The sequence below is a fragment of the Eulemur rufifrons genome, chromosome 7 (genome assembly GCF_041146395.1).
Source record: "Eulemur rufifrons isolate Redbay chromosome 7, OSU_ERuf_1, whole genome shotgun sequence".
Taxonomy (NCBI): domain Eukaryota; kingdom Metazoa; phylum Chordata; class Mammalia; order Primates; family Lemuridae; genus Eulemur; species Eulemur rufifrons.
The window spans coordinates 145,146,194-145,169,155 of NC_090989.1; the positions used below are offsets into that span (position 1 = coordinate 145,146,194).

The 22,962-nt window shown below is 51.8% G+C and overlaps 1 protein-coding gene across 8 annotated transcripts in view; it reads right to left on the reverse strand.

Annotated features, from left to right (window-relative positions):
- SCN5A (sodium voltage-gated channel alpha subunit 5) overlaps window positions 1-22,962 on the reverse strand; it is a 95,081-nt gene that overhangs the window by 37,637 nt on the left and 34,482 nt on the right. For 5 of the 8 annotated variants that reach the window (XM_069473452.1, XM_069473450.1, XM_069473451.1 and 2 more), the window contains exons 5-13: window positions 21,347-21,438; window positions 17,380-17,610; window positions 15,796-15,859; window positions 14,370-14,511; window positions 13,644-13,841; window positions 12,420-12,599; window positions 11,383-11,757; window positions 5,681-5,813; window positions 4,483-4,721 (exon numbers count right to left, since the gene is read on the reverse strand). In XM_069473452.1, the coding sequence (XP_069329553.1) occupies window positions 4,483-4,721; window positions 5,681-5,813; window positions 11,383-11,757; window positions 12,420-12,599; window positions 13,644-13,841; window positions 14,370-14,511; window positions 15,796-15,859; window positions 17,380-17,610; window positions 21,347-21,438 (1,654 nt within the window). Of the gene's footprint in view, window positions 1-4,482; window positions 4,722-5,680; window positions 5,814-11,382; window positions 11,758-12,419; window positions 12,600-13,643; window positions 13,842-14,369; window positions 14,512-15,795; window positions 15,860-17,379; window positions 17,611-21,113; window positions 21,206-21,346; window positions 21,439-22,962 lie in introns of all 8 variants that reach the window. The other 3 variants (XM_069473453.1, XM_069473447.1, XM_069473446.1) reach the window with 1 other exon arrangement.

Below are 22,962 nucleotides of genomic sequence, written 5' to 3' on the forward strand. Positions count from 1 at the left end.
GTCTGTTCCCCAGGTCGTGCGCATTACACCCATCATGTAGGTATATATCCCTCCCTTCCCCACCCCCCCTTCCCGAGTCAGCACCTTCAAGTGTTACCACTCCCCAAACGGTGCGCAATGCACTCATTGTGTAGGCATTTTTATTCTTTTAAAGCTTTAAAGTTTTGCTTTATCACATTTAGGTGTTAAAACCAATTCCTCTGCATCTAATTTATGACTATGATGTGAGGTAGGGATCCAAATTTATTTTCTTCTATATAGATGACCATTCTTCCCAGCATCATTTATTGAACAGTCCATCCTTTTCCTACTGATTTATAATGCCATCTCTGTTATTTATCAAGTCTCCAAGTATATATTGTTCTATTTCCGGGGTTTCAATTCTGTAGCACTGATCCATTTTTCTATCTCTGCACCAAGGCTATACTGTTTTGGCTTTATAATATATCTCAGTATATTTTAGTAAATTCTCCAACTTATTCCTTACTCTATCTTGATAGGCTTTACATTTCATATGAATTTTAGGATTACCCTGTCAAGTTCCATAAAAAAAGTATTGAGATTTTTCACTGGAATTACACTGAATTTATAGGTTAATTTGGGAAGAACTGATATCTCTACAATATTCAGACTTTCATTCATGAAAATGGCATATCTCTCCACTTATTTAAGTATTCTTTTATGTTTTTCAGTAGTTTCATAATTTTTTCATATAAAATTTATATATCTTTTGATCATTTATTCCTAGATTTCTTAGTTTTTATTGTGAGTTTAAGTATTGACTTTAAAAAATTACTTTCTCCAATTCATTATTGATGGTGACTACTAGGAGGAATATTTGGTATAATGAGCCTGTACCCACTAATATTGTTAAATGCTCTTATTAGTTGTAATAGCTTCTCTGCAGATTTTCTTGGATTATCTATATAAACAACAACATAATCTGGAAAATAATGTCAGATTTGTTTTACTTTATTCCTTTCTTTTTTCTTCTATTTCTTTCCTACATTTCTCTGCACTACATTCTGCACAACTTCCTTGGATCTAAATTTATATTCATTTCATTATCTCTCCAGCTGTATCAATGTTCTATTCAATTTGTACATTGAGATTTTACTCTCCGTGGCTATATTTCTCATTTCTAGAGATTTTCTTTGACTGTTTTCCAAAGTCATCTTATACTTTCTTATGTTTTTAATCTTGAACTCCAGGCCTCAAGCAATCCTCCTGCCTTGGCCTCCCAAAGTGCTAGGATTATTGTTATGAGCCACCATGCTTGGCTCGTTCTGTTGTGTTTTTAATCCTTTCTTTTATGTCTTTTGTTACTACAAACATTTTTATTTTATTATCTCTATTCAACAGTTCTACAATGTGACATTTTTAAGGGGATAAATCTGATTGTGTATGTGTGTGTGTGTGTGTGTGTGTGTGTGTATCTTCCTTCTGACTCTTGCTCATGGTGGAATACTTCCTTGTGTGTTTTGTCATTTGGGAAATTCAGTTTGGCCTGGGTTAAATGTATGTCCTTCCAGAGGAATTTTATGTTTTTCTCTTTTAGGGATCCCAAGATACTATCCTAGGATCACTTTATAAGTTACTTTTTTAGGCATAGGTTGCAGAACCATTCGGATATAAATCTGAATCCCAAATCTGTATAAGGCCAAATCCATAGTTGCAGCTTCTAGGGATTTTTTCCTCCTTCTAGCCTTGGCTAAGACAGGGCTTGTTTATCATCTCCCAGTGTCAGTGTGCAGGTTTTTTGTGGTTCCCCATTTTACCGGACATATTAGTTTTATGGGGCTACTCATTTCCAGCCTCTACTCACATTGTCCCAAGGCTGAGTGTCTTGTCTCTATGTGCTCATAAAATCCAAGCCTCCAGATTACCCAAATGAGCACCTCCCCACCACACCCAGGGCAACTACAGAACCATTTCACATGTTTACTGCTATGGTTTGTAAACTCCTCTTTGTTTTTGGCTCTTGTGGATTTTGTTACAGTAGTCCCCCCTTATCTATGGGGGGCACATTCCAAGACCTCCTGTGGATATCTGAAATCACGGATAGCACCGAACCCTATATATACTATACTTTTTCCTATACATACACAGCCATGACAAAGTTTGATTTATAAGTTAGGTGTGATAAGAGATTAACAACTTCTCTTTGGCAATTATTTGGCTCCTCTTTGGCATATCTGAATTGCTAGCATCACTACTCTTATATTTTGGGGCCATTATTAAGCAAAATGAGGGTTACTTGGACACAAGCACTGCAATACCATGACAGTGGATCTGATAACAGAGATGGCTACTAAGTGACTGACGAGTGGATGGCACGCACAGTGTGGATATGCTGGACAAAGGGATAAATACATCCCTGGGCAGGATGGAATAGGATGATGTGAGAGTTCATCATGATATTTGGAATGGCATACAACCTAAATCTTATGACTGTTTACTTCTGGAATTTTCCATTTAATATTTTCAGACCATGAGATTGACTGTGGGTAACTGAAACCAGGGGAAAGTGAAACTGCTCATAAGGGGGACTACTGCACTTTCTCATGTGCTTAGCTAGGCGTTTCAAAAGAATGTTTGCTATATTTTTAATTGTTTCAGAATAGGAGACTTTTCTGGTTTTCTTGTCCATACTGTTGCTAGGAACAAAAGCTTCACTTGCCTTTTATGTTTGTTTATGTGATGGGCTAAAAAGTTAGTCAAATCCATCAATCTTCTCTTTTATGGAATTTGTCTTTAGAGACATGCTTTAGAAAGGCTTTCCCATACCAAGATTATTTACCCATGCTTATTTTTGTGGTTTGGTTTACTTACACTTAATATTTGAACCACCTAGAATATTTTAGATGCAAGAAAATCAAAACTTACGTACTAGCAATAAAGCTATTCAAATATGACAAAAGATAGCTATAACCCAACTACACTGCCTGTGATTAGTGACTGAAGCACAAGTTTAATACAGCTGCAATTCAGCACCTTGCTGCTCAGTGAAGCCTTCGATGCCCTTCATCACACGCAGCTTGCTGCTCAGTCTGACCCCATGGCCACAGTCCAGTAAAACCAGAATCAACTGAAACACCACCTGAAGACCACCCAATACATCCAGTGCCATGAGACACCTACAGACTGAGATACAGCTTCCCTTTTTGTTTGCATACAGAATAAGGAAAAAAAAGTAAGATTATAGTAAATGGAATCAAATTGGTGAAAAAATTTGAATAGACACTGCAGAGAATGTTCTAGAGTCCTGGGTCTAGAAAGTAATAAGAGAAGAAAATCCTCACGCCCCACAGACTGGGAGACCTACCTGCCTGTGGGGCCCCCTGAGCCCATAGTCATAGCTGGGCCTGAGACAGGGCTGGATCTGCAGTAACCAAGAGCTTAGACCGAGCGGCCAGAGGTCCTCCTCCCCCACCCAGCCTCAGTGATGGTCGTAGGAGCTTCTTAGGCCAGTGGGCTCTTTCCAGCTCTGCCCCAGCACCCCCTAGAGAAGGGCCGCCTCTGTGTTTACCTGCACAGAGTCAATACGGCCCTGTCCCTAGGAGTCAGAAGACAGTGGCTGCATGCCCAACTCTGCCCCTCCTGTCACCCCTTCTGCCCCTGGGCCTCAGTTTCCCCATCTGTATAGTCAAGAGGCAGAACTTGATTTGGTTTCAAGAAAAAAAAAATCAGAATTAGAATCCAGACATTCTGACTTCCAGGAACAGGCTCTTTAACAACAACAACAACAACAACAGCACAGCTAACATTTATTTTGAGTGCTTATTGTTTATCAGACTCTGAGCCAACCACATTACACACATTATCTTATTCAATCCTCATTAGCTTCCTGTGAGGTTGATACTGTCATACTAATTTTGCATTTATTATATTCAACAAATACTTATTGTGCCAATTCCTGAGACTAAGTAATACGCTTGAGGTCACATAGTTAGTAAGAGCTGAGTCAGAATTCAGATCTAACTCTGCCTGATTTGCTCACTACACCCAGCTATCCATCCATCTGGCCCTCTGTCCTTCCCTGCCACCCTTCCTCCTTCTGTCCAACCATCCACCCATCCTTTGCCCCATCCAAGAGCACTGACGCTGGTCTACACAGGCCCTGGCCACGAGAGAACAGCCTCCTTCTGCACACATTCTCCTCCTCCATCTACTAGTTGCCAAATCTTATGTCTTCACACATTTCAGGTTTACCCCTGACTCATTTTTGTTTTCTAGCCTCTGGGCATCTTCATAAATCTTTAACCCCAACCTCCAACTCCAGATCTACATTTCTCAGGTCCTTGGGAGGTGACCCTGAGACTCCTTCCCTCCTCCAAGATGTCTTCCACGACAATGCCCACCGTCAAAAGATCCTTTTATGTCTAGGATCCCTTGCCCCTTACCCATGAAAGCTGTGCCAGCTGGCTGAGAGCCCCTCACACCAGGACGCCCATTCACGAGTCAGCTGCATGTGGCCCTTACCAGGTTTCCGACCTGCAACATCTCCTCAAATTCAGTTGTCATGTTGTAGTGCTCCAGCGCCATGAAGAGCGTGTTGAGCACGATGCACATGGTGATGGTGAGGTCAGCAAATGGGTCCGTGACCAGGAACTTCACTTTCTGCTTGATGGACAGCCACAGTGGGCAGCACTCCCAGATCAGGTAGCGCTGGGCGAAGCGGATCCAGCATGGCGGACACTTGCGGTGAGACTCCTCCAGCTCTGGGGGTAGGTACAGCCAGTGAGTAGGTTTGTTTTTATTGACTGAGTCATATGTATCTGGTGGCATTCCAGGAAAGATTATCACTTACTTGGGGAGATGACAGGGCTGCTACATGACAGCAGGACGGTGAGCGGGGTGGGGAAGGCTAAGGGAAATGGGTGGCCTGTGTCCTGGCTCCTTACTCTGTAAATATGACAGACGAGGGCCACAAGGACAGGAGATGAAGACGGATGTGGGAGAGCTGGGACTGGACAGATTAGGACAAATATATCACTTGCGACAGCAGTCCTACGTACATGTGGGGCAGTCAGGAGAGGACAGGCTGAAAATGATGAGACGGTAACTGGGACAGGTAAGTGCAGACATAAGAACACCCAGGAAAGAGCAGGTAGGAACAGATGTGGACATCTGGGATGTGTCAGGACAGATGGGGGGATGCCCAGGACAGACAAGAAAAGATGAAAATACATCAGGGACAGGAGGAAATAGGATGAGGGTGCCGAGTTCAGACTGGAAGGCATGTGGGGTTGCCTAGGGCAGGACCAGTGGGACGGACGTGAAATGCCTGGAATAGTGTGAGGTAGATAGGGGAATGGCTGGGAACTGGCCGGAACAGGCATGGGTACGCCCGGAACAGCATGGTCCTAGACAGACATGGCTATGCTTGGGAGAGGACGGAATGAGACCGATAAGAGCCTAGGACAGGCCAGGACAGATGTGGGAGTGTTTGGAAGAAACACAGACATGGGGATGCCCAGGAAAGAACAAGGTGAAACAGATGAGAAGACACCTAAGGACAGGCAGGGCTCATACAAGGTTAGGCAGGACAGAAAAGTCTAGGACAGTTGTGGGGATATCCGAGGCAGACCAAGACAGACAGGGGGTGCCTGGTTCAGGCTGGGAGAAAGGTGCCCAGAGCAGGAGTCGGGAGAGCTGGGACGACACGTGGGGTGCTGACCTTCCAGTGCGCTGGTGAGGATACTGACTGCGCTGAGGGCCCGCTGCCGCGCTCCTGGCTCCTCGAAGCCATCTGCACACGGAGCCTGCGGGGTAGGCATCTGGGGCCCGGCTGGCTCCTCTGACGGTGTGGTCTGGGTGGGACCATGAGATATGTGTCAGCCGGGGGATGGGGGTCCTGCCCCCAGCCCCTGACTCAGTCTGGGGAGGCCACAGGGGGACAGGATGGAGGTCTTGATGGGACACTGGATGCTGGGCTTCTCTGTTCCCAACTCCCCCGCAGTTAATAAGTCCCCCCACCCCTCCTGCCAACAATTATCTCCTTCATTCTCTTTTCTTTTTCACAACTTCTCATCAGCAGTGATTCCTGAGTGTAGTCAGGAAACTACATGTATCACAGGTCCTTCCTGAGCTAGTGGTGTCACATACATTAGTACATGCAAAAATGATCTGGAAGTCTTAATTGACCACAAGCTCCCTGGAGTCAAGAGCATAAAGCAGCTGGAAAAAAAAGAAAAACAAAACTAACATGCTCTAAGATGCCAATAATAGAAGCAGGAAGCACAATGCTCAGACATGGCTGGTGGGAGCCATGTCTTTTTTGGAGGCAGTTTGGCTGGATCTACCAAGAAAATTTTAAATAGGCCCTGCAATTCCTCGTCTAGTAATACAACTTCATAAGTAATGATACACATGAACCAACAATGTACATAAATGATGTTCATTGAGGCACTGTTCCTAATACTGCAAGAAAAAAACAAACCATCAATAGAATATTAAAATCAAGTATAGATACAATCCAACTCTGGACCCTGACACAGACAATAAAGACAATGAGGTGGCTCTGTGTGTACTCCCGTGGGAGGAGCATCTCGAAGACAGTCTGATGAAAAAGCAAGGAAAAGATCTCTAAGATACACACCAAATCATTATTTAGGGAATGGGATTGTGGGGAGGGGAAAAGGAGGGAGAAGTCCCTGTTCACTGTGTGTACTTCTGCACCGTTGGGTTTGTTTTCAATGTGCATGCACCATTTTTCTAAAGAACCAGACCTAACACAGAGGGGTGGAGTGCTCTGATGAAGGGAGGTGGAAGTCAGGCATTCTGCAGGCTTACTCAGAAGTCCCTGTACAACCAGGGAGGGCCCACAGAGCCTTCATGTCAGCAGGGCCCTGCATGGCCACAGCCCATGCGCCGAGCTGGGCCTGCTGAACGGATCGGGCTGTTGAGCACGCAATAGCGAGGCTCTACAATATCCGTAGGACAGAGGGAAGATGGGCTACCCTGGCTACCCAGGGTGGCAAAACCAGGCCTGGGGTGGGCACCAAATAAATCCGGGCTCAAGTTAAGGTCAACCTTTGCCGCAGGTGGGACTGCTCCAAAATGTTGCTTAGGGAGGTAGTGAGCTCCTGGTCATGGAAGTATTCAAGCAGAGGCACCTGAGACGGCTGTGGTGGCTGAGGCAACAGTACTGACCTAGGTCCAATGCAACCATGAATTTGTCCAGCTTAACTCACAAGCACGTCTTACGTTCTCCCAACTTTCTTCCTTCTCCTTCTTTACCATCTACGATGGTTTGGGTTATCATTGAGCAAATGTTTCCTCTCCTTCCCCTTGCGCTGTGGGTGAAGTAGACTTCCCTGCCCCTGTGGTGAACGACTTGCTTTGGCCAGTGTTAGTGGATGTGAACAGAAGCCTCGAAGGGGCTGGGGCTCGGTGCCTTGCTCTTGTGCTCCAGGAATCCTCCACGGAAAGAGCTTCCCCAGGTAGCTGCTACCGCTTGGCCTCAGAACAAACACACGGGGAGCAGCCCTGAGCCTAACCCCCAGCAGGGCACCTACTCCAGCCAACGTGCACTCTGGATCAGAGCTGCCCAGCCGAGCCCCACCTAGACCTGCCAAATTGTAGTCAACCTGCGGATACGTGAGCGTGAGAATAAAGGCCTGTTGTTAGCCATTGACTTCTGGGGTGGTTTGTTCCATAGCATCATGGTGGCACTCGCTGGCTGATACATCACCATACTGCAAGCTCTCCCCATCTCTTTTCTAAAACTCCCGCTACAGCTTCCCAACTGGCCTCTTCTCTTCTCTTCTCTCTATGCTCTGCATAGCAGAAGGGGATTCCCTTCAAAAGTAAATCCAATAATGTCACTTCTCTGTTCAACAACTCCCCTGACCACACTGCTCCCCACCTTATTCAGTGTATAGTCAAACTTTTCTATAGCCTAGAAGGCCCTGCACAGTCCAAATTCTAACTCACCAAACCCACATCCCTCCCTAATGTGTCCAGCACACTAGACCTGCCAGTTCCTCTCATCCCTTGAATACGTCACTCCCATTTCTCCTCAGGGCCTTTGCACCTGCTATTCCCTCTACCTGGGACACCATTCCCCCATATCTTTGTGGCTGGCTCCCTAAAATAATTTGCCTGTCAATTTTAATGTCACCTCCTTGGGAAGGCCTTCCCTGTGTATTCTAACAGCCCTTCTCCTCGTCCCTCCCCTTAGCAACTTTTTAAAACATGACCCTATTGCTACCTGAAAATACTTGTCAGTTTCTGTCTGTCTTGCTGCCTACAATGTAAACTCCAAGAGGTCACTGCTATACCCCTGGAGCCTCAAACACTGCCTGGCACTCGATACAGCAGGCCGGCACCAGATAAATATTGGATGGATAAATACTTGCGGATCAATCAGGAGGCTTGGGTTAGAGTTCTAGCCTTGCTCCTAACTTGCTAGGCCACCAGGGGGAAGTGAGGATGAAGATGTGATGTGTGGAGGGAGAAAAAGAATGGCAATTCAGTATGCTTCTCCCACCTGCATCGGGCTTTCTGGGCACTCTTTTCTATTTCAAAATTTTACGGGGTACAAATGTTTAGGTTACATATATTGCCGTTACACCCCACAAGTCGGAGCTACAAGCAGCATCTGCACCTCTCACCTCTCACAAAAATCAACTCACGGTGGATAACAGACTTAAACCTAAGGTAGGAAACCATAAGAATTCTAGAAGAAAACGTTGGAAAAACTCCTACAGACATCGGCCTAGGCAAAGAATTTATGAGGAAGACCCCAAAAGCAATCACAGCAACAACAAAAATAAATAAATGGGACCTGATCAAATTAAAAAGCTTCTGCACAGCCAAAGAAACTATCATGAGAGCAAATAGACAACCTACAGAATGGGAGAAAATATTTGCATGCTATACATCTGATAAAGGACTAATAACTAGAATCTATATAGAACTCAGGAAAATCAGTAAGAAAAAAATTCAATAACCCCATTAAAAAGTAGGCAAAGGACATGAACAGAAACTTTTCAAAAGAAGATAGACTAATGGCCAAGAAGCATATGAAAAAATGCTCAACATCTCTAATCATCAGGGAAATGCAAATCAAAACCACAATGAGATATCACTTAACTCCAGTGAGAATGGCCTTTATCCAAAAGTCCCCAAACGACAAATGTTGGCGTGGATGCGGAGAGAGAGGAACACTCATACACTGCTGGTGGGACCAGGCAGTCTTATACAGGCAGGGGACAAAGTAAATCTTCAGCCCACCCCTCCCCCGACCTCCCATCTGGATAAACTAAACATGAGCTGCCTCTGGCCGGTCCTTCCTTCCCACTCCTGTGTCGGTGAGGCACCCACCATGCGCCCGACTGTGCTTTGCTTTCCGACTAGAACCTGGCAGAAATGTCTCCTTGGGGACCCGGCAGGGAAGCAGAAAAGGCATTCCCAGGGGCCTGCAGCCTGCTAATCTCTTTGACTTTTCAGATGTCTCCATCTTGGTTCACTAATTCCTTTAACTTTGCAGATGTCTTGGCCTGTTAATCCCTTTAAGGTTACAAATGGGTCCCACAGAAGTGAGAATGGGTGAAGTCAGAGTTCCTGGTAATGAAGTGTCTGAACTTGGATTCCTCCTGACGTGTGCAACACAATGAGATGATTTTCTCCCTAATGAGATTAGGAAATTCTATTAGCGCCCCTGGCTGCTGACCTGAATCCCTGAGGCTGAGGCTGGACCTGGGTGGCTCGAGTTCCTGGAAGCCAGGAACCCTGCTGGTGGTGGGCCGGGCCTCCCCAGCCCTACCTAGAGGCTGTGGTCTGGCCCCATGGGCACCATGTCCTTCCCCTCTGCACCCTGCTGCAGAGGACGGTGAAGGCCTCAGGCATCCTGCACGTGCACAGGAGTCTTCACTCCTTCCTACTCGCTCAAACCAGTAATATCAATAGACAAGAACCATGACCTGAACATAAGGCAAGTACTGGTCTAAGCACCCGACCTTGTTTGAACCCTCCTCACCACAACCTACTGACGTGAGTATGACTTTTATTTACAGATGAGGAAATTGAGGCACAAAGAGATTTATTAACCTGTACAAAGTCCCACAGCTCCAGCAAGAGCCTGAGCTGGAGCTTCAGCTCCTCCTCCACCTTCCTGTCAAGTGTCCATCAGTCCCAGCTTCCTCAGAAAGTCTGCCCTCCTCCACCTCCTTTCAGGTGTGGGGGCGGAGCCAGACATTTGGCTTCTTCCTGGGTGGGCTGCTCTGGGCGCTGTGTTGTGGGGAGGGGTCAGCAAGGACACTTGAAGGCTGATTGAGCAGTCATCGGTCTGTCACTGGATTGACTGAATGACCAAAGCTCTGACTGGCCTTTCGTGATCTGGCCAGTCCCTTCCCGGATAACTCCAACTCCTCTCTCCTTCACTCCCCCTGTTCTAGCCACAGTGACCTCATGGCATTCCCTCCAACAGGCTAGGCACGCGTTGTCGCAGGGCCTTTGCACGTGCTGCTCTCTATGCCTGGAACATGCTTCCCCAGCTGACGGTAATGAGGATATGGTATTATGATGTAACAATATCACACTGCTCATGTATGTCTTGAGTCCTTTCCCCGTATTTACCCATGTGACACTCACAATCCTGAGGTGGGTTTTTAGACCCATCTTATAGATGAGAGACCTGAAGCACAGAGAAGTAAGGTAACTTGCCCACACCCTCCAGCTAGTAAGTTTTGAGCTGGGATTCAAACCCGGTGTGTCTCTGGAGTCTGGGTGCTGACCGACCACTCTTCTTACCACCTCTCCTAGTTCCAGACAGCAGCCTGGCTCCCACCCCTACCTCCTTCTGCTCTTTGTTTAAATGCCTCCTAAAGAACAGGGGTTCCCGCTCCCCTTCCCCCCGCCTCAGCACCTATTACCTGGGCTGATATTGAGTTACTACTTGGTAAAGTACTGAACTATTTCAAACTTGGTGCATAATTGTTGCCCAGAACCCCTTCAGTGTCCCCTCACTACTCTGGCCCTTCTCCCAGGCTCCCTGGACTGCTTGCCCATAATGCAGCAGCTCTAAGGGGGAATCACTTGGCACGGCACAGGGCCTGCGCCAGCGTGGCTTCTCAGCGCTGTGCCTTACCAGCTGGGAAGTATTTAACTATCATCCTTCTTCAGCACCATCACATGCCATATGTACTACAGATATACACACGTTTTTCTTCTTTCTTTGATTTTTCTCAGTCTGCTGCCATTAGCATGGAAGCTCTGTGAGGGCAGAGATTTTTTTTTTATAGGTTTATTCACCCCCAGAGCCCAGCACACACTAGGTGCTCGATAAATATCTGATGAGTATTTTTGGACTGGGCACTAGTGACCAGTTTGGGAGACCAGCTCTGCCCTGGCGCCTGCATCTCGGGGCTGGCTCACCGTGTCTGGGGGGCGCTCCGGCATCACAGGGTGGAGGAGGAGGCGACTCCCTGGGGACGTGGCCTCAGGGTCACCTGCTCCCAGCAAGGAGACCACCCCATTGCAGTCCACAGTACTGTTCCTTTTGCCATTGAGGGCGTGGCTGGGAGCTGAGGTCCCGGGACTGGGCTGGCCCTGGGCACTGGGCCTGCGCAGGGGCCAGGGGACCAGCAGTGATGTGCGGTGGCTCTCACTGTCCCCTGCTGTGCTGTTTTCATCATCTGCAAAATCTGTCTCAGAACCCAGGTCTCGCCGGCGAAAGGTGAAAATGCTCCCGCGGCTGGAGCGTGGCTTCACGGAAGTCCTGCTGAGGCCGTGGGTGAGGCTGAGGCGATTCTAGGACACAGGGAGAGGGGACGTGAGCACGACAGCTCCTCACACGACATGCTCCCAGCCTATCTCTTGTGGCACGGAACCCAGCTCAACTTCTCAGAGCACTGAGAGCTTTTGCAGGCCACGCAGGAACTAGGTGGGCTGAGGTGGGTATATTTAGCGGGGAGGCTTGTAGGGTGACATGTAATCCTGCATCTTCTAGGATCTTCACTCACCTTAAGTCTAAGCCTTTGGGGCTTTCAGCCTGAAGCTCATCTGGGCCTGAGGGTGGGGCTAAGGCAGGGAGAGGGAGGCAGGAAGGCTCCTGGTGCTGCAGACAGGCCTGGCCTGAGCAGGAGCTGGGGCACTCAGCTGTGCCCCTCACTCACACGGACATGTTCTTGGGCTCCAGACAATCCAAACCATAGGGCGTCCCCCAGCTGCAGCCCCAATTCTTGGGGGCTGGCCCCAGAATGGGGATATCATAACACCCAAACCCACCCTGACCCTCTGCCTAGGCTTCTCCATTCTAAGAATGGACATGGGAAACGGGAAGGGCTGGGAGAGAGCCCAGGGCTGCTCTCCTTGGGAGCAACCATAGGGGCTGTGACTGTACAGAGGCCTAGCACGATGGGCTTTTGATGCCAGATCCACCCGGAAGGGCCGCAACCTCGGCTGGGGATTACCGTTGCTCTGGGACCATCTTCCGAGTCCGACTTGGGGAACCTGTCCTCCCCACACTCTTCTGTCCCCGAAGACATTCGTTTTCTCCTCTTGCTCCTTCTCTCATGGCTGATCACTGGGGCCAAAGGGGACATCTCCAAGGAGCTGCGGGACACGGTATCCACACCCCTGATGGTGAGGGCCTGAAAAAGGGTGGAGGAAGGGATGTCTTTTTGGTCGTTGAGACTTTGTGCAGCCTCAGGCTTAGGCAGTCCAGGCAACTCTCAGTGACTTGGTCTTCCCCATCAGTACGTGGACTTGCTCACTTACCCCAAAATGAGGGCATCAGACAGAGATAGGCTCAGACAGACCCTGAATATTTTGAGAAAGATCAAGATCCAGGAAGGAAGAGGAGTGGCTGAAATGGGCAGCCCTTGAAAAGGGGAGTGTGTGGGAATGGTGGGAGAGGGGTGAGGATGAGCAGGGGAAGTGGCAGATCTAGAGGGCATGGGATCTTCCAGAAGGTTCAGCTGGCTAGAAGGGTGCTGGAGGAGGTGGCACGGGGCAGTGAGAAGAACAAGTGGATGCCCACAGCCTGGCTTCTAATAGCTTGCTCTGTAATCAGCCTGCAGCATCCACCATGTAGGGGACTGCGGATGCCCTCACACTCAAGAGGTGTGGGAACATAACCTCACAGAGCACTTGCCCCACAAGGTGAGCCTGTGGGTGGCCAGGGTGGCATCACTGGTGTTTATTTTCTGACCGTGGCCCTTCCTCGGTATCTTGCCAGATGGCATCCCTTGACCAGAATAAACTATGTCCAGGGACACATCGGTCTCTTTTATCTAGTATGCGCCATGCTCACAGGGACCATCTTTACCCAGCATGCACCGTTTTACCCAGCTGGCACCACCTTCACCTGGAAGACACGATGACCACAGGGAACAAGTTTACCCGTATACACCACACTCATAGGGCCTACCTTAGCCAGCAGGCGCCACTTTTACCTAGCAGGCACCTAAGAGGCACTTTCTTTACCCAACAGCTTCCAAATTTTTACCCAGAAGACATCACAGTCATAGGAAATACCTTTACCCAGCATGCACCATGCCTACAGGCACCAGCATTACCCAGCATGCACCGTGCCTACAGGCACCAGGTCTACCCAGCATGCACCGTGCCTACAGGCACCCACATCCAGGTGAAGGGTTTGGTTTGGAAGCTCCTTGGTGGCACTGCTCACCCACCTCATGCTCTTTCTTGAGCATCTCCATGGCCTCCTGGAAGCGCTTTTCCTTCTCCTCAGTCTCAGCGATAGTGGCTTGGTTTTGCTCCTCATAGGCCATGGCAACAACAGCCAGGATCAGGTTCACCAGGTAGAAGGAGCCCAGGAAGATGACGAGCATAAAGAAGATCATGTAGATCTTTCCTGCGGACCTTAGGGTCTGGGGGAGGAAGGGGGTAGAGGTCATCCCACTGGGGTCCCTTCTAGATTATGGCATTTCCAAGTCACTCGATCGGGCTGTGCCAGGGGTTCAAACAGCCACAGTCTCAGGAGTGGGGCAGAGCACGTCCTACCTATAGAGAGGGATGTGGGCTAACCTACAGAGGAGAGTCACCTACATACAGGGGGCAGCGTTCCACTCATGGAAGGAGGCAGAATGTCCCACCCAACTAGAGGGAATGTTGTGCCTAGAGAGGGAGAATATTCCATCCTATGGGGTGGAGCAGTGTCCCATTCACATAGTAGCCAATGTCCTATATGAAGGGATTGGTATTTGGTCACCAGCAATAAGAAAATTTCTTTGCTTGTTAAACAACTCTCCTTCAGATACAAGGGTCCTTGTCCCCTGTCCCCTCCACAGCTCTTGCCAGTGAGGAGGCTGCTGGGGCCACTTCTGGCTAGTCACTTGTGCAGCCTGGACCCTGAGCCCATATCTGGCATCCCTCTGCTGGCCCGGGCACCCACGCACCTGTTGGTAGAGGCGCTCCCAGCAGTCCTGTGTCATCAGGCGGAAGAGTGCGAGGAAGGCCCAGGCAAAGGAATCGAAGCTGGTATAGCCGTGGTCAGGGTTTTCGCCTGCCTTTAGGCACCGATAGCCCTCAGGACATGTCCTGTGGCCAGATACAGAGATTGTTCCATGCTGTAAGGGGTCCTCTGCCCTTAAGACTCTCACTGGTCCTGACTTGTCTCCCTGGGATATGCCCCACTGCTCCGTGAGGCTGAGCCTCACAAACCCAGCGCCACGCTGCTGGGTTCTGCCTCCCTGACTTTGTTCCTGCTGTGCCTCCCACCCAGGACTCCGTCTTCCTTCTTGCCCTACCTATCTGTGTTCCACTAGCTGCGATCCAGCTCCCTTCCACCCACATGACACACCATCCCCAGCCGCTGTGTGAGTTGCCTCTCCCCACAGAGAGGAAGTGGCTCACGTCTCCTCCCATCTTTCCCACGGGGAGCTGAGCATGGCGCAGCACACAGGGGTGGAGGGAGAAGTGAGGCTTAGCTGAGCTGGACAGAATGAACCCAGCGCAAAGGCAGGGCCATGAGCCCATGTGCATGACTGCACACAGGCCCTGGTTCAGTGAGGCAGATCCACAGTTCACAGAGCTGGAAGCGACAGCCTCTGATCCAGAGAGAGGCTGCTGGGCTGGATTCACGTGTGTGTGTGTATGTGTGTGTGTGAGAGAGAGAGAGAGAGAGAGAGAGAGAGGGAGAGATAGAGACAGAGACAGCGACTTGGCAAGTAGCAGGATGCAGCCAAGGGACCTCTGTACCGTGCTAATGCCCCAAGGCCCTCCAGACAATCTCCGTAACAATAGGACGGGGGCAGCAAACTTGGGCTCCGGACCTTCACCCTCAGAGATGTAGGACTGTAACTCCACAGAGCATGGCTCCCAAAGGGTGAGCCTGTGTGCCCATCGCCCTCCCAGCCCGTGGCACAGCCACACTGCCCCTGTCCTGTGTGCACAGGGCCCTGGAAGCTGCTCGTGGCTCCTGGGAGAGGCCAGACTGCTCTGGCTGCACTTACCCCTGAGGGACAGATGGGAGGAAGGGAAGACTGGGGTGGGAGGGAGCAGCCCTGGGGAGCTTCTGGAAGGGAACAGAACCAGGGTTGGGCTGGTAGGGGCCCTGTAGGCCATCCTGGGCTGTCCCCCAGTCCCAGCCCATCTTTGGGACTCTGTTGGCCATCCCTGCAGGTCTGTCCCCAACCTTTCTTTACCAGCTGTCTCCTCTGTGCTGGGGTTGGTGGGGAAGCTGCCAGGGTCGTGGCAGGGGAAGGAGACAAGAGAAGGCCTCACTGGGGTCAGGGGCACAAACAGAAAGCACGGTCAGTTGGGAAAGCACCAGGAGACTACCCAGCCTGGGCAAGGGGACCCTGGGTGGTGGGTGCCACATACCCGGCGTCAGAGCTGTTCCCACACAGTAACACGTCGGAGGTGCCATTCTTGAGCAGGTAATTTTCTGTAAGAGAAACATCAGATGGTGGGGGCGCGTGTGGCCCAGACCCCTGGGGTTCCCGCCTTGTGCCCAGGGCTTTGGGGAGGTAGAGACATTGGTCTCTACCAATGGTGGTCTTCCTTGCTGTTCTCTGCCTCTGCCCTGTCCCCTGCCTTCTGCCTGGCCAGGCCTGTTCTACCGGCCTTCCTCCTCTCCTCTGCAGACATTCTGCTGCCAGTGTCCCCACATGCTCGGAAGAGACAGGAAGTCCTGGGCAGAGCCTCAGCTGTCCCCACAGGGAGGTTCTGCACCCTGCCCCAAACCACTCAGGGGGCCCTGACCACTAGGCAAGGATCTGGGCAGAGTTCCAGCTTGGCCGCTGAGTTGCTGTGTGGCCTTGGCAGGCTGCTGCCCAGCTCTGGATCCCTTCCATTGCACAAAATGGTGGGAGGGATGCCTGCCACAGTCACCGTAGCAACACTGTGGTTTGTTCAGATGGGGCTGGGGCTGCACTGGATGAGACACGGGACCCCCTCATTTGTCCTCTCCTCTCTGGCTATCATTCCCCATTACTTGCCCTCATCTTAGGCAGCAGTTCTCAAAGTGTGGTCCTCGAATTGGCATCATCAGCATCATCTGGGAACTGATTAGAAATGCCACTTCCCAAGTGCCACCCAGACTCAGTTACTCAGAAACTCCAGGGGTGGGGCCCAGCAGTCTTTGTTTTCTGGAGCCCTCCAGGTGACTCTGGTGCACATGGAAGTTTTAGAACCACTGCTGTAAGGCCACAGCTGAACCATAAGCAAATCTACTCATTGATTTTCTACATTTCTTTTTCCAGAGTGGATTGCTAGCGTACGTAAGAGGCCCTAACTGCAGAATGGCTCTTGGGGTCCCTGTGGCCTGGAATCTTGCCTTGCTCCAGTGTCTACCTTTGAAACAGACCGATGGTGCGAGTCAAGAGTGGTGCTGGCCGCTCCTTCACGAGAATGGAAGGTAAAACACGGGCAGTGACACCACACGTGGGGCTCACGTGACTTTGCACAATCACTGAGCTTGTTCCAACCTTCTCGCACGGTTCTGAGGTGCACATGTACGGAATTAGCATCCCGGCGAAGAACACTGAGGCTGACTGGGAAATCCCAGGCCAGGTGCGTGGGCTCCACTCTGAAGCTCAGCGACTACCCAGGCCCCATGTCCGCCCTTCCCTAAGCTGACACTGCCCTGCAGACAGCCGGTTTCCTCGCCCTTCCAACAGTCCAGGGTCAGTTTCACCTCTGAATGCTACAGCTGCTGTTCCCCCATCTTCTTTTCCATCTAACTCCATCCTTCCCGTTGTTCAAGCATTGCTTCCCTGTCTGGCCTGGGAACTCACCAGGCAGGCCTCAGTCTGCTCCCCTCTGTCCTCTGTCTGGGCCTCCAGGGATCAGGTAGGGCTTGCTCAGACCTGGAGGCCTGCCCTCCGGTGAGGCCTGTGTGCAAGGTGCCCCTACGCCGATGGTCTGTCTCCCAGAGCCCTCCCTGGCCACAGAGCGAGTCCGTACCTGGGTCATTGAGGTAGAGGTCCAGCGATTTCCAGACCAGGCCATCGGCCTCCACAGAGCCGTTGGTGCCGTTGAGCTCCGTGAAGTTGCGCACGCACTTGTGTCTCAGGTTGCCCATGAAGAGCTGCAGGCCGATGAGGGCAAAGACGCTGAGGCAGAAGACCGTGAGGACCATCACATCAGCCAGCTTCTTCACAGACTGGATCAGGGCCCCCACGATGGTCTTCAGGCCTGGGGAGGGCGAGAACGAGCTTGGAGCGCTGTGCTCTGCACTCCGTTGCGGGGGGCCGGGCCCGAGGGAGGGCACTGGGCCTCCCAGGGGTCCTGAGTTGAGCTGGGTGGGGCCAGCGTGGGCAACCTTGACGTGGGGACAGAGTGAGGGAGGCTTCTCTTGGAGTTTTGGGGCCCAACCCCTCCTTTTCCCAGCTACGTTCTGTCCTAATTTCCTCGGGCAGCAGTCTAGTCTGGCCCTGCATTTTCAGAGGGGGCCTGGGCCTCTTTGCGGAAAATGCTGTTTTCTTGAGGAAACACACACTCAGAGCATGTCCCCCTCGGACTGGTCCCGAGGTATGCCAGGCCCACCCCTTTTCACGTGGTCCACAGGGAAGGGGACTGAGGTCCAGCCCATTCCAGGGCAATGCAAGGACCTCAACATTGATCCCGAGATGGGGAGAGACACAGCATTCCTGGTAGGGGGTCCTCCTGCTCCACTGCTGGGACCAGCTCTCTGTGATGACATGACATTTTGACTGTGTGAAGGAAACTTGGGGACCCAGGGTCTGGGGTTAGGCCGGGGCTGGTGTATGCGTGTGTGCTAGCGGGTGGGGGGAAGGTCTGGCAGAGCCATGGTGGGTAATGCCCTAAGGGGCCTACTCTGGCTTGGGCCCCTTTGGGGAAGGTTCGGGGCAGGGGAGGGGTTGACCTACATGGCATCTTCCTGCTTGCCCTGTCCCTCTGGGATCCTCCCTGTCCCCCCCATTCCCCACAGCTGAGAGGCTGTGACCTATTAGTTGCATAGCTCAGCTCCCTGCGGAAGCCAGCACCACACAGCAGAAAGACAGAAAAGCACGTGTAGACGCGTCCAGTCTGACCCTTAGCGACCGTCCTAGGACAAGAGCGAGCAGAGCATGGGGAACGAGGGGGCACCTCTGCCAGCGCAGGGCCTGCCCCTCCTGCCCCTCTCCCAAGCGGCCAGATCTCAGATTAAGCTCCATCCATCCATCATCCAGCCGGTTAATGTGTTAGGAGCACCCGTGGCAGTGCCTGCTGCTGCCGAGCCTGTGACCCAGAGGCAGGGCGGCAGTGGGGAGCAGACGCGGGGGGAGGAGAGGCCGCCTCCCCGCGGTGCTGCCAATGCCACCGCCCGCCAGGGGCTCAGAGGCACTCAAGGTTCTCTGTGGAAATCGTCCTGGCAGATGTTGGCAACTGCCTGGGCAGTGGGCGGACCTCGCAGGGGTCTGGGCCCAGAGTGGTGCTGCTGGTGGGACGCAGAGCCCTGCAGAGCCCAGAACTCCTCGTTGGGGCAAAGCTCCTAGTCCCCTTGGTGGGCCGTGTCTGGCTCTGCTTCCTGGGTCTAGAGACCCCGCCCCAGTCTCTAGGGGCACAAAGTGAAGGTGGGTGGTGGGCAGCAGCTCGCTGCCCAGACCAGGCTCTGCCTTGGCTGTCAGGCTAGTCTCTTTGTCCTAAAGTGTCCCGTTCAAGGCCGGCAAGGCACCCCTGACCTGGTCTGTGGGGACAGTGGCCGAGGGCAACCGGCCCCTTTGAACATTTCTCACAGTGCTGAGAGTTCACTTCTGGCAAGAATGGTCCTGCAGTGAAGTTGCAGGATTCTAAAGAGATCCAGAAAGGGACAGTTCTGGGGGGAGCAGCCAGGAAATCCTCCTGCCACTGAAGTCCTAACAGGCTGGGTGGAGCAGCCCTTGGAAACCGGCCATTCTGATTTCAGTCCCATTTTATGGAAAAGGAGGCTGCGGTACGGAGAGGATGAGGGCTGTTTAAGACGCAGCTCAGAAGGTGCCTCCTCCCCAGGCTTCCATAACGCTGACCGTGGCACTCTGCTAGTGACCACTTCTGGGGTCTGGAATCCTCCCTGCATTGCTGGCAGCTTTGAGGAGACCTCACAGGGCCGGGCTGAGGCTGGTGGGCTTCCCCCTTTCTCCCAGGACCGAGAAATATTTCCCTTCGTCATTTTTTGTATATAAAACAGGCTGGAATATGACTTTTATTATGTCCTGTGGTCGGTGTGTTTATCTACTCTGGTGGGGGGTGTGCCTGTGAGTCTGTCCCTGGGGCCCTCAAGGACAGACTGTGAAGCTTCTGAGCACGTGTGTGTGCGTGTGTGAGTGTGCGTGTGTGAGTGCACGCGCACCACGGTCTGTGACACCCGTCTCAATGGGATGGCTCCACGGGAGTGGCAGGAGGCACACACCACCCCCCTTGCTGCTAGCCCTTGGCAGGAGTCTGGGCCACTTGTGGGGGGCCAAGGGGAGAAGCAGCCCCTGTACATACACCATGCGGGGTTCATAGGCCCGAAGGCTCGGACTGAACACAGCATAGCTGGGGGCTTACTTATAAGATAATTAGCCCCACCAGGAGGAGTCTGAATTCCTTACAGAGGATGCTTGGGGCAGAGGCCCGATGCCCTGGGGGCAGCGATAGCCAAATGCAGGCCCCAGGCCCGGGAACCACGAGCATTCCAAGTCAGGAGTAGATGTTACCATCCAGTCAACTAATGCTTCCTGCAGCTCTGACACCTCCCCACAACGGTGGCAAGCAACCTGTCCCCAGCCACCTTCTTAAAACAGCCTTCCCCAGTTCTGAGTGGGCTGCATTCAGAAAAGCCTTTTGGAAGGAGCCTCTGGGCACTGCCCTTCCAGAGCGAGTTCCTCCAAACAGGAGGATCTTTGAGTTTGGATTCGCTCGAACCTGGGGAGAGGAAGTAAAGACTTAGGACAGGGCAGTCTCCTGGGTAAAATTCAACCTAGGCACCGGCACATCACACAGTCTGGCTCAGAAATCACCCAAGTCTTTTGAGAGTTTTCCTGGATGGATGGGCAGAATGGTTTCTAGAGAGGCCATCTGGGCTTAGAAGATTTCCTAGGTACAATTGCCAACATCTGTCAAGGAGAATTTCTTCCTGAGGCTACCATGCACGGTTTGCTAAACCTCTACCGCACCATGCAGCGAGGGCTGTTAGACGCCAAGGCCCAGTGATGCCTGTCCACAGATTACTCCGTCTTACAAATTGGGGCTGTGGCTCCGGCTGTGCATATATCGCCAGAGGGAGCACACGGCAGGGACTGGCACTTGGTCATAAAAGACCATGCCGGAGTTTTCCTTTTTTGTTCTGGGTGTGTACATGGTTCCCTCCAATAGTTCTTTTGGTTTCCTGATCAGAGGATGACACCTCAGGCTGAAACAATTCATGTACAAGCTTTTAGCTATTCAAATAGCTGAGTTCAGTTTGGAAGAATTTGGGTTCAGTGTAAGGATGTCCACACAGCCAGTGGAGTGCTCTGTGCCACTTGGTGTCTGTGAGAGTGGGCTTTGCCAAGGTGGGCAGCCTGAAGCCCATTCTGAGGCTCTGGGGGGACAGCCCCACATCTGAGCTCTGGAAAAGGTATTCTGGTGACAGGCACATTCGAAGGGGCCTCCTGGAGGGTTGCCTTGGCTCCCAGGTGGCTGGAAAGGCCCAGGCATATCCCTCCAGCCTTGGCATTTAACCTGATTTTCACCTGAAATGACTGATATAGTTTTCAGGGCCCGGAGGACTCGGAAGGTGCGTAAGGCTGAGACATTGCCCAGGTCCACAAATTCAGTTGTGTATCTGTAACAAGGGAAATTCACACACGAGACAATGACAACACGCCAATAGGAGACACACGGTCAGAGGAGGACAGGGAGTGGGGGGAGACAGAGAGAGAGTCACTTGTAGCTGAGATTTGCCAGGCAAACCCGGGCATCTTACCTGGGATAACTGAAATAGTTTTTAGAGCTCTCAGGACTCTGAAAGTTCGAAGAGCCGACAAATTGCCTAGTTTTATATTTTCTGATACATACCTGCAGAATCAAACCACAGTTATTGGGAATTACAAAGCAGAACCTCTGCTGCCCTCCCCAACCAGCCCACTCCCTCTCCCCTTCCCACGGGAGGCCGTGGCTGGCCGTGGCAGGGCCTCCCCCAGGCTTCCTTCCTGATTTCAACCCTGCCGACACGCGACCTCAGCGTGGGTGCCTTAAGGACGTCCACACAGCAAGCTCTCTCGGTGATGGTGCCATGAATACCCAGCACCCAGAGGCAACCACTCTGCCACATTCTCCACCCCACTGGGGACCAAGGCATGAAACCATATACGGGTCTGAGGCCGGGGACAGATCGGAGTGAAGAGGGAAGCCCTGTTTCCCAGGAGGCTCAGGTCAGGCAATACAGGCAGCAAATGGGTTTCTGGTCCTGGTTTTGATTCATATTTTTTGTGGTCTGTGATCAGCTCATGCCTGGCTGCTCTGATCCGTGGGAGCCTGAAGCCCTGGCTGAGACCAGCACAGAGGGTGGCTGGGCCTCTGAGGGCTGCCCTTGTTCGTTCCAACCACAAATCTCTCTGTGCAGGGAGTGGTCAGGAGTCCCTGCAGTCACGAAGTGGAGGTGGCCTGAGTACTCATCAGAAGAAACACAGTTCCCAAGACAGAGGCATTAGAAGATGGGAAGACAGGTTTCATGAATATCTGTTCTTCAGCTACTCACAGGCCAGGGGCAGCCCAAGAAGAGAACACAGTAAGATGAGGGGCCTTAGGGTGGCACTGGCTCCTTTTCAGCAAGCCCACCTCCAGTCTCACCCCGCCCCTTGGTGTCCTCTAGGGATGGCCCTGAGTCTCTGCAGGAGTGGCCTTGGGAGGTGGCAGCTCTCCTGGGCTCTGTCCTGCTCAGGTCCAAGTGATGCTCAGCAGGGCTGAGTGGCCGTGGGGGCCCCACCTGGAACTCGGAAAGTCATCCATCTCTGGTCCCCACCAGTACAGGAGGAAGGAGCTGGTCTCTGGGGGCAGGGACCTGCCCAAGCAGAGTGTGAGGACATGCTGTGGATGGGCCACATGACCAAGAGGATGTCTGAGAGGTGGATGGACAGTGTGTGACCGTCGGGACAGTGGCAAGTGACTTGTGATATTTAACCAAAGGCCTCACATCCAAGGTATCTGACATTTAACCGAAGGTGTCTGGTGTTTAACAAAGGACACTGGACTCAGGGTGTGTGATGTTTAAGCAAGTGTGTCTGATCCGGGCGTGAGTGCTGTCAGAGCCAGGATGTGAGCCCTGTGGTGGCGGGTCAGCGTGAGGGGGGCCGACAGTGCATCTGGGCTCACTCTGCTGGGCAGGCTGGGTCTCCAGGCCCTTCCACTCTGTCCAGAGCTTCTGCATTCCCTCAGGCTATGGGTGTCTATAGGAAAGGACTCAGCACACTGAGTTCAGGGACTCAATGTCCTGGGGTCAGTGGGTCCAGCCTGGTTCATTGACACTAGGCTGACACCAGCTTCCTCTATGTCCACTTGAGAGGCCCTTCCATTTTCATGGGTCCTGTGGACCATGCCTGC